This window comes from Schistocerca piceifrons, chromosome 1, assembly GCF_021461385.2.
Source record: "Schistocerca piceifrons isolate TAMUIC-IGC-003096 chromosome 1, iqSchPice1.1, whole genome shotgun sequence".
In the NCBI taxonomy this organism is placed as follows: Eukaryota; Metazoa; Arthropoda; class Insecta; order Orthoptera; family Acrididae; genus Schistocerca; species Schistocerca piceifrons.
Genome location: NC_060138.1, coordinates 264,346,529 through 264,360,616, shown reverse-complemented (window position 1 = coordinate 264,360,616; position 14,088 = coordinate 264,346,529). Strand labels below are relative to the sequence as shown.

At 45.0% G+C, this 14,088-nt stretch overlaps 1 protein-coding gene across 3 annotated transcripts in view; it reads left to right on the top strand.

The window, feature by feature from the left end:
- LOC124793848 (UDP-glycosyltransferase UGT5-like) overlaps positions 1 to 14,088 on the top strand; it is a 76,553-nt gene that overhangs the window by 31,853 nt on the left and 30,612 nt on the right. The window contains exon 5 of one of the 3 annotated variants that reach the window (XM_047258052.1): positions 10,393 to 11,028. The exons of the other annotated variants lie outside the window; for them this stretch is intronic. Coding sequence (XP_047114008.1) covers positions 10,393 to 10,666 — 274 coding nt within the window. The 3' untranslated portion in view covers positions 10,667 to 11,028. Of the gene's footprint in view, positions 1 to 10,392; positions 11,029 to 14,088 lie in introns of those variants that run through there. 3 annotated transcript variants of the gene reach the window in all.

Below are 14,088 nucleotides of genomic sequence, written 5' to 3'. Positions count from 1 at the left end.
TTACCACAGCAACAACCAATCGGGGCACGAGTGTGGTTACACCTTCTATTCAGTGCACAGTTGTCATACCTCCCTGTCAGCTGCGGAGGAGGAAGAGATTAGTGTTTAACGTCCCGAGAACATTAAAGACGGAGCAGAAGCTCGGATTTCGGAAGGATGGGGAACGAAATCAGCCGTGCTCTTTTCAAAGGAACCATCACGGCCTTTGCCTCCAGCGATATAGGAAAACCACGGTAAAACTAAGTTTGGAGGGCTGGACGGGGGTTAGAAAGCTCGTCCTCCCGAATTCGAATCCAATGTGATACCCACTGCTTCACCTTGCTCCCTGGGAGCGGTGGCTAGAGGGATAATGGTATATTCTTAAATATCTCGTTTAAAGCTGGCTCTTGAAACTTTGTAAGTTGGCTTTCGCAAGACAGATGTCTGCCAGTTCACGTTTGTTAGTCTCTTCGTGACCATTTTCGCTACACCCTTTTGTACACTTTCAGTATTCCCTATTACACTTCTGGCCATTAAAATTGCCACACTAAGAAGATGACGTGTTACAGACGCGAAATTTAACCGACAGGAAGAGGATGCTGTGATATGCAAATGATTAGCTTTTCAGAGCATTCACACAAGGTTGGCGCCGGTGGCGACACCTACAACGTGCTGACATGAGGAAAGTTTCCAACCGATTTCCATACATAAACAGCACCTGACCGGCGCTGACTGGTGAAACTTTGTTGTGGTGCCTCGTGTAAGAAGGAGAAATGCGTACCATCACGTTTCCGACTTTGATAAAGTTCGGATTGTATCCTGTCGCGATTGCGGTTTATCGTATCGCGACAGGGCTGCTCGCGTTGGTCGAGATCCAATGACTATTAGCAGAATATGGAATCGGTGGTTCAGGAGGGTAATACGGAACGCCGTGCTGGATCCCAACGACCTCGTATCACTAGCAGTCGAGATGACAGGCATCTTATCCGCATGGCTGTAACGGATCGTGCAGACACGTCTGGATCCCTGAGTCAACAGATGGGGACGTTTGCAAGACAAGTTCGACGACGTTTGCAGCAGCATGGACTATCAGCTCGGAGACCATGGCTGCGGTTACCCTTGACGCTGCATCATAGACAGGAGCGCCTGCGATGGTGTACTCAACGACGAACCTGGAGGCACGAATGGCTAAACATCATTTTTTCGGATGAATCCAGGTTCTGTTTACAGGATCATGATGGTCGCATCCGTGCTTGGAGACATCGCGCTGAACGCACATTGGAAGCGTGTATTCATCTTCGCCATACTGGCGTATCACCCGGCATGATGGTATGGGATGCCATTGGTTACACGTTTCGGTCACCTCTTGTTCGCATTGACGGCACTTTGAACAATGGACGTTACATTTCAGATGTGTTACGACCCCTGGCTCTACCCGTTATTCGATCCCTGCGAAACCCTACATTTTAGCAGGATAATGCACGACCGCATGTTGCAGGTCCTGTACTGGCCTTTCTGGATACAGAAAATGTTCGACTGCTGCCCTGGCCAGCACGTTCTCCAGATCTCTCACCAATTGAAAACGTCTGGTCAATGATGGCCGAGCAACTGGCTCGTCACAATATGCCAGTCACTACTCTTGATGAACTGTGGTATCGTGTTGAAGCTGCATGGGCAGCTGTACCTGTACACGCCATCCAAGATCTGTTTGACTCAATGCCCAGGCGTATAAAGGCCGTTATTACGGCCAGAGGTGGTTGTCCAGGGTACTGATTTCTCAGGATCTATGCACCCAAACTGCGTGAAAATGTAATCACATGTCAGTTCTAGTATAATATATTTGTCCAAATAATACCCGTTCATCATCTGCATTTCTTCTTGGTGTAGCAATTTTAATGGCCAGTAGTGTAGTCATATTTGGTAGGGGTTCCACACATCTGAGAAATATTCTAAGATGGAATACCTCTCTGTCCATTTCCTTTGTCCCCTCTCTCTGTCAAACTGCGCCACCCCCCCCCCACCCCCCTCTCTATCCATATCACCTCCTACCACTCTGTCCATTTCATCGTACGACTCTCTCTGTCCGTCGTCTGCTCCTGCCTGCCTCTCTCTGGCAGAAAACGCCCCCCCCCCTCCCCCAATCAGTCCATCAGCTCCTTCCCCCTCTGTCGACCTCCTCTTTCGCCTCTAATTCCTTCTCCTTCCCCCTCCCTTTGACCATCTCCTCCTTCCCCTCTCAGTCCATCTCTTCCTCCCTTCCTCTCTCTCCACGTTATCACTCTTACTCCAATGCGAGGGTGGTAGTTCGTAGCCCCACACTTTCAAGATCGTCATTAATGCATGTGCCAAATTAGGCTGAAATCGTTCCAGGGGTTTAGGATGAGCTTTTTATCCGTGGATTTGTCCACTTCTACATCTACATTTATACTCTGCAAGCCACCCAACAGTGTGTGGCGGAGGGCACTTTACGTGCCACTGTCATTACCTCCCTTTTCTGTTCCAGTCGCGTATGGTTCGCGGGAAGAACGACTGTCTGAAAGCCTCCGTGCGCGCTCGAATCTCTCTAATTTTACATTCGCGATCTCCTCGGGAGGTATAAGTAGGGGGAAGCAATATATTCGATGCCTCATCCAGAAATGCACCCTCTCGAAACCTGGCGAGCAAGCTACACCGCAATGCAGAGCGCCTCTTTTGCAGAGTCTGCCACTTGAGTTTGCTAAACATCTCCGTAACGCTATCACGGTTACCAAATAACTCTGTGACGAAACGCGTCGCTCTTCTTTGGATCTTCTCTATCTCCTCCGTCAACCCGATCTGGTACGGATCCCACACTGATGAGCAATACTCAAGTATAGGTCGAACGAGTGTTTTGTAAGCCACCTCCTTTGTTGATGGACTACATTTTCTAAGGACTCTCCCAATGAATCTCAACCTGGTACCCGCCTTACCAACAATTAATTTTATGTGATCATTCCACTTCAAATCGTTCCTCACGCATACTCCCAGATATTTTACAGAAGTAACTGCTACCAGTGTTTGTTCTGCTATCATATAATTATACAATAAAGGATCCTTCTTTCTATGTATTCGCAATACATTACATTTATGTATGTTAAGGGTCAGTTGCCACTCCCTGCACCAAGTGCCTATCCGCTGCAGATCTTCCTGCATTTCGCTACAATTTTCTAATGCTGTAACTTCTCTGTATACTACAGCATCATCCGCGAAAAGCCGCATGGAACTTCCGACACTATGTACTAGGTCATTTATATATATTGTGAAAAGCAATGGTCCCATAACATTCCCCTGTGGCACGCCAGAGGTTACTTTAACGTCTGTAGACGTCTCTCCATTGATAACAACATGCTGTGTTCTGTTTGCTAAAAACTCTTCAATCCAGCCACACAGCTGATCTGATATTCCGTAGGCTCTTACTTTGTTTATCAGGCGACAGTGCGGAACTGTATTGAATGCCTTCCGGAAGTCAAGGAAAATAGCATCTACCTGGGAGCCTGTATCTAATATTTTCTGGGTCTCATGAACAAATAAAGCGAGTTGGGTCTCACACGATCGCTGTTTCTGGAATCCATGTTGATTCCTACAGAGTAGATTATGGGTTTCCAAAAACGACATGATACGCGAGCAAAAAACATGTTCTAAAATTCTACAACAGATCGACGTCAGAGATGTAGGTCTATAGTTTTGCGCATCTGCTCGACGACCCTTCTTGAAGACTGGGACTACCTGTGCTCTTTTCCAATCATTTGGAACCTTCCGTTCCTCTAGAGACTTGCGGTACACGGCTGTTAGAAGGGGGGGGGGGGCAAGTTCTTTTGCGTACTCTGTGTAGAATGCACACGTCAAAGATATCTCGCATATATTTAATATATTTCAAACGTGTTTGTACACATATCTCACCACCACATCTAGCGAACTTTGCGTCGCAATTTCGTTTTGACGCAGCTAAATATTTGTAACATTCGTATCTTCTGAGCTATAGTGATATAATTTGCAGGCACACCAAGTTGTGGTTTTCTTTGGGAGAAGGGGAGTTTGCTGAAAGAGAGAGGGCGGGCAGGAGCAGACGACGGACAGAGAGAGTGGTGGGGTGAAATGGACAGAGGAGTAGGAGGTGATAGACAGAGATTTGGGGGGGGGGGGAGGTGGGGCTGGAGGAGTTTGCCCACGGCTATTGCCTGCAGAATGTGTTGTGAATAGAATTAGTAGAACTAAGTACTAAATCCAAACGTCATGCATGATGCGGCAGTTTTTTACGCATCTCAGTGTTTGACATCATATCAACCGAATTGTGTGTCGTACAATGATATATTTTTCTACGTACATTCAGCGACATATGTGGAAACGGTCTGCGAGATGCAAATAGCATTAGTAATAAAAAAGTAATACATTAAAACGTCAGGCATGGAGCGACAGCTCTTTCACGCGCCTTAGTCTTTATGGCGTACATCTTCTGAACTACGAGTAGTACAACAATACGGTTTTGCTGGTACACGCAGTGGAATATGTCTGAAAAATGTATCGGGAATACAGTTAGTAGTAAAGAAGCTATAAACTAAAACGTCACGCTTCATGCGGCAGTTTCACTGCATGATCTTCGAAAATGTAGCAAATGATAAACTTTTGTCCTTTCACCATTTTGCGGGGGTCGTCAGAGAGAAAAAGTTTCCTAACGGTTTATGTTAGTGTAAAGTTTGATGCAACCCACTAAGTGCTCTCATTCTCAAATACTGGAAGACTAAAGTAACGGTATTTGCGCGTCATGGGCTACGCAGCTTTTTAACTCATGCACCCGCACCTTTTAGATAGGCATGTGGTTCTTACTCCCACAAATATTCCTTCCAGACGGGAAATGATATGTATATCAAGTTTGGTAGAAATCGGTCTACTGGTTGAGGAGGAAATGTGGAATCTACATATACAGATACATTCATTTTTTTAATATATGCGGATTGAAGCTGCAAAAAGCGCCGATCCTGTAGCATATGCTACATATAGTATGCAGCATGGATAAAGCGCCAGTATGGGTTTGTGTGTCTACCTTAATGCAAAACAATTTTGAATTTTCCATTTTTTTTCTAAAATTAGTTTCAGCAACAATATCGCCATCAACAATTGGTTTTGCTTCATTCTAAAACCTGCAAAATTAGCATCGTATGATTATTACAATACATTATTACATGTGCAGTGTTTGGTTCCGAGTATTGTATTCTGTGAGTAGTTTTATGATGTCTTATGTACTTGAAGTCAGAGCATGGTTTCTGCGTTTGTTGCCATTATTTCCGGCATATTTTCTGTGTTTTGTTGCCGTTTATTCGGCATACAGCATGTCATCTACAAATGTATGGACGGCTCTTGCTAATAAACACGAAAAAATGAACTTATGCATCAGCCTTATACTATTGGGAATTGCGGTAATGTTGTGGATACAATTTGGATGTGCACTAGGTTGTTACGTAACTTGTCATGTACTCATATTCGTTGATTGAATTGCAGTTTTTTTTTTAAACACAGAGAAACATAACTTTTACCCCTTGGACATAAGTCAAAACATTATGCAACCTTGCAGTTCGCATGTGTCGTGAGAATTTATCGCATATTGCGAGAAGGTTTTGAAAATTGTAGCAGGAGTTCTGACTACTTCTGTTCCATGTTTATGTCTCTGTAAGTGATGGGAGAGTGCTTTTGTGTGTGTGTGTGTGTGTGTGTGTGTGTGTGTGTGTGTGTGTGTGTGTTCTTCCTGTCCTGTGTCTTGTGTCAGTTCTCTAAGAGCTGTAAAGATTGTGTTGTGAAAAGTGTTATGTTTTCGTTTATTATGTTTTTCTGCTGCTATAGCCTTTTGTATGGCTCTGAGCACTATGGGACTCAACTGCTGAGGTCATTAGTCCCCTAGAACTTAGAACTAGTTAAACCTAACTAACCTAAGGACATCACAAACATCCATGCCCGAGGCAGGATTCGAACCTGCGACCGTAGCGGACTGCAGCGCCTTTAACCGCACGGCCACTTCGGCCGGCTAGCCTTTTGTATGTAATAATTTTCTTACCATGTAAACTGAAGGCAACCGGAGAAGAAATGAAAGGACGGGAAGGAACTAATTATATTAGTTTCATCGGGACTTTGTGCGGAATCAGCGGTGACGAGTGAAAATTTGTGTCGGAGCAAGATTTGAACCCGGGATTTCCAGTGACGTTAAACACTGCGCCAGTCGGACACAGTGTTATCAGTAATGCGCAGACTATCACGCCACAGTCCGCAGCCGACCCATATTCCCACCAGCGCCACCTGTTTGCAGTCCCCATCCATATGCTCCCAGTTAGCTAGCCGCGCGGGGTAGAAGTGGAGTCAGGGCGTCTTGCCACGGTTCGCGCGGCTTCCCTCGTCGGAAGTTCGAGTCCTCCCTCGGGCATGGGTGTGTGTTTGTTCTTAGCGTAAGTTAGTTTACGTTAGATTAAGTAGTTCGTAAGCCTAGGGACCGATGACCTCTGCAGTTTCGTCCCATAGTCCTTACCTCAAATTTCAAATTTCCTGTTAGCTACACGTAATTTTTAGATTCCCATTGGAGGTCGAACGTAAATGTGCATCCGCACTGAAGGTTTCGATTCGTTGGTCATCGAGACGAATCAATTATATGAAGCGTGATGGCTATTCTTTTGGGGATGTCCAAAGAACAGACACCATGCTGGGTTCCAACTGTGATACACATTGCATAAGTTGAAGGGGGGGGGGGGGCAAAGGAAAGAAAACGGGAGGAAGTAATGATATCAGCTGCATCGAGACTTTGTGCAGGTATCACATAACAATTTTCTTCTATTTTTAGTTTTTGGTGTAAACTGTTTCTATGTTTTAGGTTGTGCAGATCAGTTTCGATATTAGTGAGGTAGTGGTTTTTATTTATTACGCGTTCCGAAAACACTCTTCAGAGCTCTCATGTGCTTGTTCTGTGTAGGTTTTTCGGACGTTTCTGCTCGTTTCTCCTATGTATTGCGCTTGACAAGAGTTAAATGTGAGTTGCTATATTCCTGCGTTGCTCTGGTTTCATCCCCTCCAATAACCAAGTTTATACATCACAGAAAGGATGTGCTCTCGGACCCCTGTTTATTGGGTTCGCTTTTCTTGTTTTTGTGAGTACTTTCGCCTCTCAAAATACGAGGGTCACTCCAAAAGAAATGCACACTGTTTTTTTTTTTAATCCATCTTTTATCCTACATGTTTGAAAGTTTTACAGTATGTGGATACATCCTTTGGGAACAATATTTTCATTTCTCCCCATAATTCCCATCCCTCTCAACTGCCTTACTCCATCTTGGAACCAGCGCTCGTATACCCGCACGTGAAATTCTGGACCAACCTGTTGGAGCCAATGTTTGGCAGCGTGCACAAGGGAGTCATCATCTTCAAACCTTGTTCCACGAAGGAGTCTTTCAGATTCCCAAAGAGATGATAGTGACATGAAGCCAGGTCAGGACTGTAAGGCGAGTGTTTCAGTGTTGTCCGTCCGAGTTTTGTGATCGCGTCCATGGTTTTTTGACTGACATGTGGCCGTGCATTGTCGTGCAACAGCAAAACATCCTGCTTTTGCCGATGTGATTGAACACGACTCAGTCGAGCTTGAAGTTTCTTCAGTGTCGTCACATATGCATCAGAATTGATGGTGGTTCCACTTGGCATGATGTCCACAAGCAAGAGTCCTTCGGAATCGAAAAACACCGTAGCCGTAACTTTTCCAGCAGAAAGTGTGGTTTTGAATTTTTTTTTTCTTGGGTGAATTTGCATGATGCCACTTCCATTGATTGCCTCTTCGTCTCTGGTGAAAAATGATGGAGCCATGTTTCATCACCTGTCACAATTCTTCCAAGAAATTCATCTCCACCATTCTCGTACTGTTCCAAAAGTTCGCTGTATACCGTTTTTCTTGTTTCTTTGCGAGCCACTGTCAACATCCTGGGAACCCACCTGGCACAAACCTTTTTTAACGCCAACACTTTCAGTATTCTGCATACACCTCCCCCCTCAATCCCAACGTAGCGTGACAATTCGTTCACTGTGATGCGTCTGTCAGCAGTCACCAATTCGTTAACTCTCTGCACATTGTCTGGAGTGTGTGCAGTACGAGGCCTGCCGCTGCGAGGACAATCCCGCTTTCATCACGTTACCTGCTTACCCACCGACTAACTGTACTGTGATCGATAGCAGCATCTCCATACACCTTTTTCGACCTCTTGTGGATGTTGCCCACTGTCTCGTTTTCACAGCACAGGAATTCTATGACAGCAAGTTGCTTCTGACGAACGTGAAGTGTAGCAGCCATCTTGAAGACATGCTGTGACGGCGCCACTCACGGGAACAGGTTGAACTAAGTTTGATAACAAGCAGGAAGGAGGTATCTACACACTGTAAAACTTTCACACATGCAGAATGAAAACTGTATTTTTACAAAAGTAGTGTGCATTTCTTTTGGAGTGACCCTCCTATTAGCCACATTTTTTATCGCCTTGTTGTAAAATCGCGGGCGACAGTTTCAACTGATGTCACGATTGGTGACGGCAGGTGAGGCGGCCATACCATGTCGCGGTTTCGCTGTCTTTCCACGTCATGGCTGTTGTCTCGTCGTGCTCGGTTGATGATTCCATTCCGACGGGACTTTCTTCTGACCAGTATATTGTTGTTGTGGTCTTCAGTCCTGACACTGGTTTGATGGAGCTCTCCACGCTACTCTATCCTGTGCAAGTTTCTTCATCTCCCAGTACCTACTGCAACTTACATCCTTCTGAATCTGTTTAGTGTCTTCATCTCTTGGTCTCCATCTACGATTTTTACTCTCCACGCCGCCCTCCAATGCTAAATTGACGATCCCTCGATGTCTCAGAACATGTCCTACCAACCGATCCCTTCTTCTAGTCAAGTTGTGCCACAAGCTCCTCTTCTCCTCAATTCTATTCAATACCTCCTCAGTTAGGTGGTCTACCCATCTAATCTTCAGCATTCTTCTGTAGCACCACATTTTGAAAGCTTCTATTCTCTTCTTGTCTAAACTATTTATCGTCCACGCTTCACTCCGTACAAATACTTTCAGAAACTACTTCCTGACACTTAAATGTATACTCGATGTTAACAAATTTCTCTTCTTCAGAAACGCTTTCCTTGCCATTGCCAGCCAACATTTTATATCCTCTCTACTTCGACCATCATCAGTAATTTTGCTCCCCAAATAGCAAAACTCCTTAACTACTTTAAGAGTCTCATTTCCTAATCTAATTCCCTCAGCATCACCCGACTTAATTCGACCACATCCTCCTTTCAAGACACTGTCAATTCCGTTCAGCCGCTCTTCCAAGTCCTTTGCTGTCTCTGACAGAATTAGAAATTCGTCGGCGAACCTCAAAGTATTTATTTCTTCTCCATGGATTTTAATACCTACTCTGAACGTTTCTTTTGTTTCCTTTATTGCTTACTGAATATACAGATTGAATAACATCAGAGATAGGCTACAACCGTGTCTCACTCCCTTCCCAACCACTGCTTCCCTTTCATACCCCTCGACTCTTATAACTGCCATCTGCTTTCTGTACAAATTGTAAATCGCCGGGCCGGCCGGAGTGGCTGAGCGGTTCTAGGCGCTTCAGTCTGGAACCGCGCTACCGCTACGAGCGCAGGTTCGAATCCTGCCTCGGGCATGGATGTGTGTGATGTCCTTCGGTTAGTTAAGTTTAAGTAGTTCTAAGTTCTAGGGGACTGATGACCACAGCAGTTAAGTCCCATAGTGCTCAGAGCCATTTGAACCATTTTTGTCAACGACTGCACTGCTCTCCGCGTGCCCACGACAAGCCTAATATTTGAACCATTTTTTGTAAATAGCCTTTCGCTCCCTGTATTTTACCCCTGCCACCTTCTGAATTTGAAAGAGAGTATTCCAATCAACATTGTCAAAAGCTTTCTCTGAGTCTACAAATGCTAAAAACGTAGGTTTGCCTTTCCTTAATCTTTCTTCTAAGATAAGTCGTAGGGTCAGTATTGCCTCACGTGTTCCAACATTTCTGCGGAATCCAAACTGATCTTCCCCTAGGTCGGCTTCTATCAGTTTTTCCATTCGTCTGTAAAGAATTCGCGTTAGTATTTTGCAGCTGTGACTTGTTAAACTGATAGTTCGATAATTTTCACATCTGTCAACACCTGCTTTCTTTGGTATTGGAATTATTGTATTCTTCTTGAAGTCTGAGGGCATTTCGCCTGTCTCATTCATCTTGCTCACCAGATGGTAGAATTTTGTCAGGACTGGCTCTCCCAAGGCTGTCAATAGTTCTAATGGAATGTTGTCTACCCCGGGGACCTTGTTTCGACCCAGGTCTTTCAGTGCTCAGGAGTGAAAAAGTTGTCTTACGTGTTAATTTGCAGGTACCAGGAGAACATGAGACAGTTCTCGGCGGTGTTCCGCGAGCACCAGGAGACGTCACTGGACCGCGCCGTGTGGTGGGTGGAGTACGTTCTGCGCCACCGGGGCGCGCCGCACCTGCGCAGCGCGGCTCTGGACCTCCACTGGTGGCAGCTCTGGCTGCTCGACGTCATCGCATTTGCTGTCATTGTGCCGACTGCTGGGCTCTACCTGCTGTACAGGGCCGCCCGCTACGTCACCACAAGACGTGCCACTCTGAAGAAGAAACCACACTGACACTCCGGACTACTGCCTGACCACGGTGGTAACTGCACTCGGCCTCCAGTGGCCGTTATCGGAAACACGCGGTAACGGTGCAAAAGACAAATACAGTGACGACTGAGGAAAGAGCATAGGACTGTGAACGATTTCAAAATAGCTGTGCATATAGTAAGGTCCCCGCAGGATACGGTGGTCGATGCGCAGTGTGCAGTTTTTCCCCAAATCTCCGGGCAGGTTCACTCGTATATTCGGAAGAGGAGGCCAACAGTGTCTGCCCCCTTTTCGGCATGTCGGCGATGAGAGAATCGAGACGCATGCCCTCCAATCTTTCTCAAACGATTTTACAGCAACCATTCGGTAAAAAAAGAAAAAAAAAAGTGCGTTACTCACAGCGTTATACGCGAGCTTCATGATGACGTGCCGGCTGGAGTGGCCGACCGGTTCTAGGCGCTGCAGTCTGGAACCGCGCGACCGCTACGGTCGCAGGTTCGAATCCTGCCTCGGGCATGGATGTGTGTGATGTCCTTAGGTTAATTAGGGTTAAGTAGTTCTAAGTTCTAGGAGACTGATGACCTCAGATGTTAAGTCCCATAGTGCTCAGAGCCATTTGAACCATTTTGAACCATAATGACGTGCCCATGATTTCCTTAATAGTCATAAATGGCTCTGAGCACTATGGGACTTAACATCTATGGTCATCAGTCCCCTAGAACTTAGAACTACTTAAACCTAACTAACCTAAGGACAACACACAACACCCAGTCATCACGAGGCAGAGAAAATCCCTGACCCCGCCGGGAATCGAAACCGGGAACCCGGGCGCGGGAAGCGAGAACGCTACCGCACGACCACGAGCTGCGGACTTATCAGTCATAGTTATTGTGATACATGCATGGAAGTAACACTGAGCACGAAATTCGAAAACGTTTGCAATGAAAAATAGGGGTCGCTATGGCTTTACGTTTGGTGCATATGCGTAATATGACGCTGTGTATGAAATTTGTTTGTTTACTAAATTTTTCTTTAGCTGGGTGCAGGTCTCTATTTATCACCAATCTCGAGAAAATTGTTCTGATGTAGCACAGTTATTTGCGATCTTGAGCGCCGGCAGTAAAGACAGAGTGAAATACTCGCAACATTCCTCATGTTCCATGAACGGTTTGAGATATCAACATGAGATTTTGGAAAACGATAGCACACGAAGAGGAGAGTGTTCGTCATATGTTTATTACGCAGAACTTCATTATCAGTTGTGTTATTCCACTAACTACAGACTTTTCGATGAAATAATGTAATTTTTAAGGTCCTTCGATAGATGGTGAAATGATAAATGCTGTGAGTTTTGGAGCAACATAAATGAAGACTTTACTCGATTATTTTTGCGCCGAGTATGTGCTTTTTCGTAAGCTACTGACCTTGCTTTTATCAGTTCCTCACTTAATAAACCCCTGTTTCGGAATTCTCTCGCAGTTAAGTCTGCACAACCTGTTAGTGAGGTGACACTGTGTAAACGCCGGCCGTTGTGACCGAGCGATTCTAGGCGTCAGTCTGGAACTGTGCGACCGCTACGGTCGCAGGTTCGAATCCTGCCTCGGGCATGGATGTGTGTGATGTCCGTAGGTTATTTACATTTAAGTAGTTCTAAGTTCTAGGGGACTGACGACATCAGAAGTTAATCCCATAGTGCTCAGAGACATTTGAACCATTTTTGAACTGTGTAAACTTCGCTGTGTTTTGACAAAGGAAACAAGAGATATGTGTAGGTTTCGCTCAAAATTCGCCAGTCATAACGCTTCTGTGAAAGTTACAAATAATCAACAAGCCAACCGAAAATAAATCGCTGCTTTTGTTGCATATTTTCAGCGGAATTCTTTTTAGATACTAAAAAATCAGAGGTGACAGATCTTTTTGAGTGTCACCATGCAAGTGTGGGTGTGTAGGGTCTTCACTTAACATTTACAAAAATTTTCAGCGTAGGCTTCAGTTTAGAACGGCACTTCCCCTCCAGCACTCAGCACTTCCCCTGCAGCGCCTGCCTGAAACCCCCACACTACTGCTCTCCCCACATATGCCCTGCCGATTGCGCATCTACCGGCCACGTTTGTGCGCACGCACTCAATCAAGTGTTTCAGCGTTTCGTGAAATATCACGATAAATACTCGCGATACGAGAAGCCGACTGAAGCTCCCTCACTGCCAGGTGCCGGCTAACATACATAGCTGTCCAGCGGTATTTCCCTGTAGAAAACAACATCGATTATGTATATTCCGAACACTAGAAGTTGTTATTGTCGTGACCGCTTGTTTGTATCTGCCGTTCAGGACTGTGCCAACTGTTGAACAAAAACACTGAACGACCGGAACGAAGAATAAAATGCTTCTGATTGCCTGGGGACTGTGTAGGGCACACCTGTCCAAAAATTATATGTCTAGTTGTAATTTTTTTTAAAAACTAAGTATAAGTCACGTGAAAGGAAGCGAACATAAAATTTGAACATCCAGTCATATGCAACGAACCTTAGTCAGTCATTTGTATTGATGAACAAGGAAATAAATACATCCATAGCGATAACAAATTTGAAAAAATGGAGAATTTGTTCAAGGGCTACTTCAAAAAGTGTTCGTCCACTGATATTTTTTTAAATTTACAAACTGAAAATATCATTTCAATTACAAAAAATATTATTTAGTGGGGTTTCCCTTTGCAGCTATTACTCCTTGTAATCGTCTGGGCACCGACTTGGCCAAGTTTGCCATCAGAGAGGGCGGAATTTTGTCCCATTCGTCGTGAAGTGCTTCCTTTAGGTCTCTCCTGTTAGAAATGTGTCTTCTCCTGATGCTATCTACTGGTACTTTCAAAAGGTGTTCAATAGGATTAATGTCTGGGCTCTGAGTGGGTTCGTTGTTTTGGGGTATTGTACAGGAGCCACAGCCTTGTATTTAGAGGCGTATGCTTTGGATCGTTATCTTGTTGAAAAATGTAATTTCCTTGCAGATCTAATTTTTCGGCGCTAGGACTCAGATTGTCCTTTAAAATATTGATATACATATGGTGATCCATTGTATCTTCTATGAAATATAATTTTGCAACGCCTGCAGCGCCCATATAGCCCCACACCATCAGGGAGCCACCACTGTGTTTAACCGTTGCCACAAGATTGCGTGGCAGTATCTCCGCATTCTTATTACGCCACACCATTCGCCTATCATCCGACCCGAATAAGTTATATTTACTCTCATCAGAAAATATTATTCTATTCCGTCTATGTTCCGACGCAAAATGAAGACGTTTCTTTCGATTCCGTTCACTGACCCAAAATATCTTGCGCGCTACCCCGCCATGTTACCCATACGTTTTGAAGGTATATCTGTCTGTGTTGACACATACCTTCTTTCCTTTAAATTCTAACTCCCCAGCCAACTTAGGAGCGTTGATTT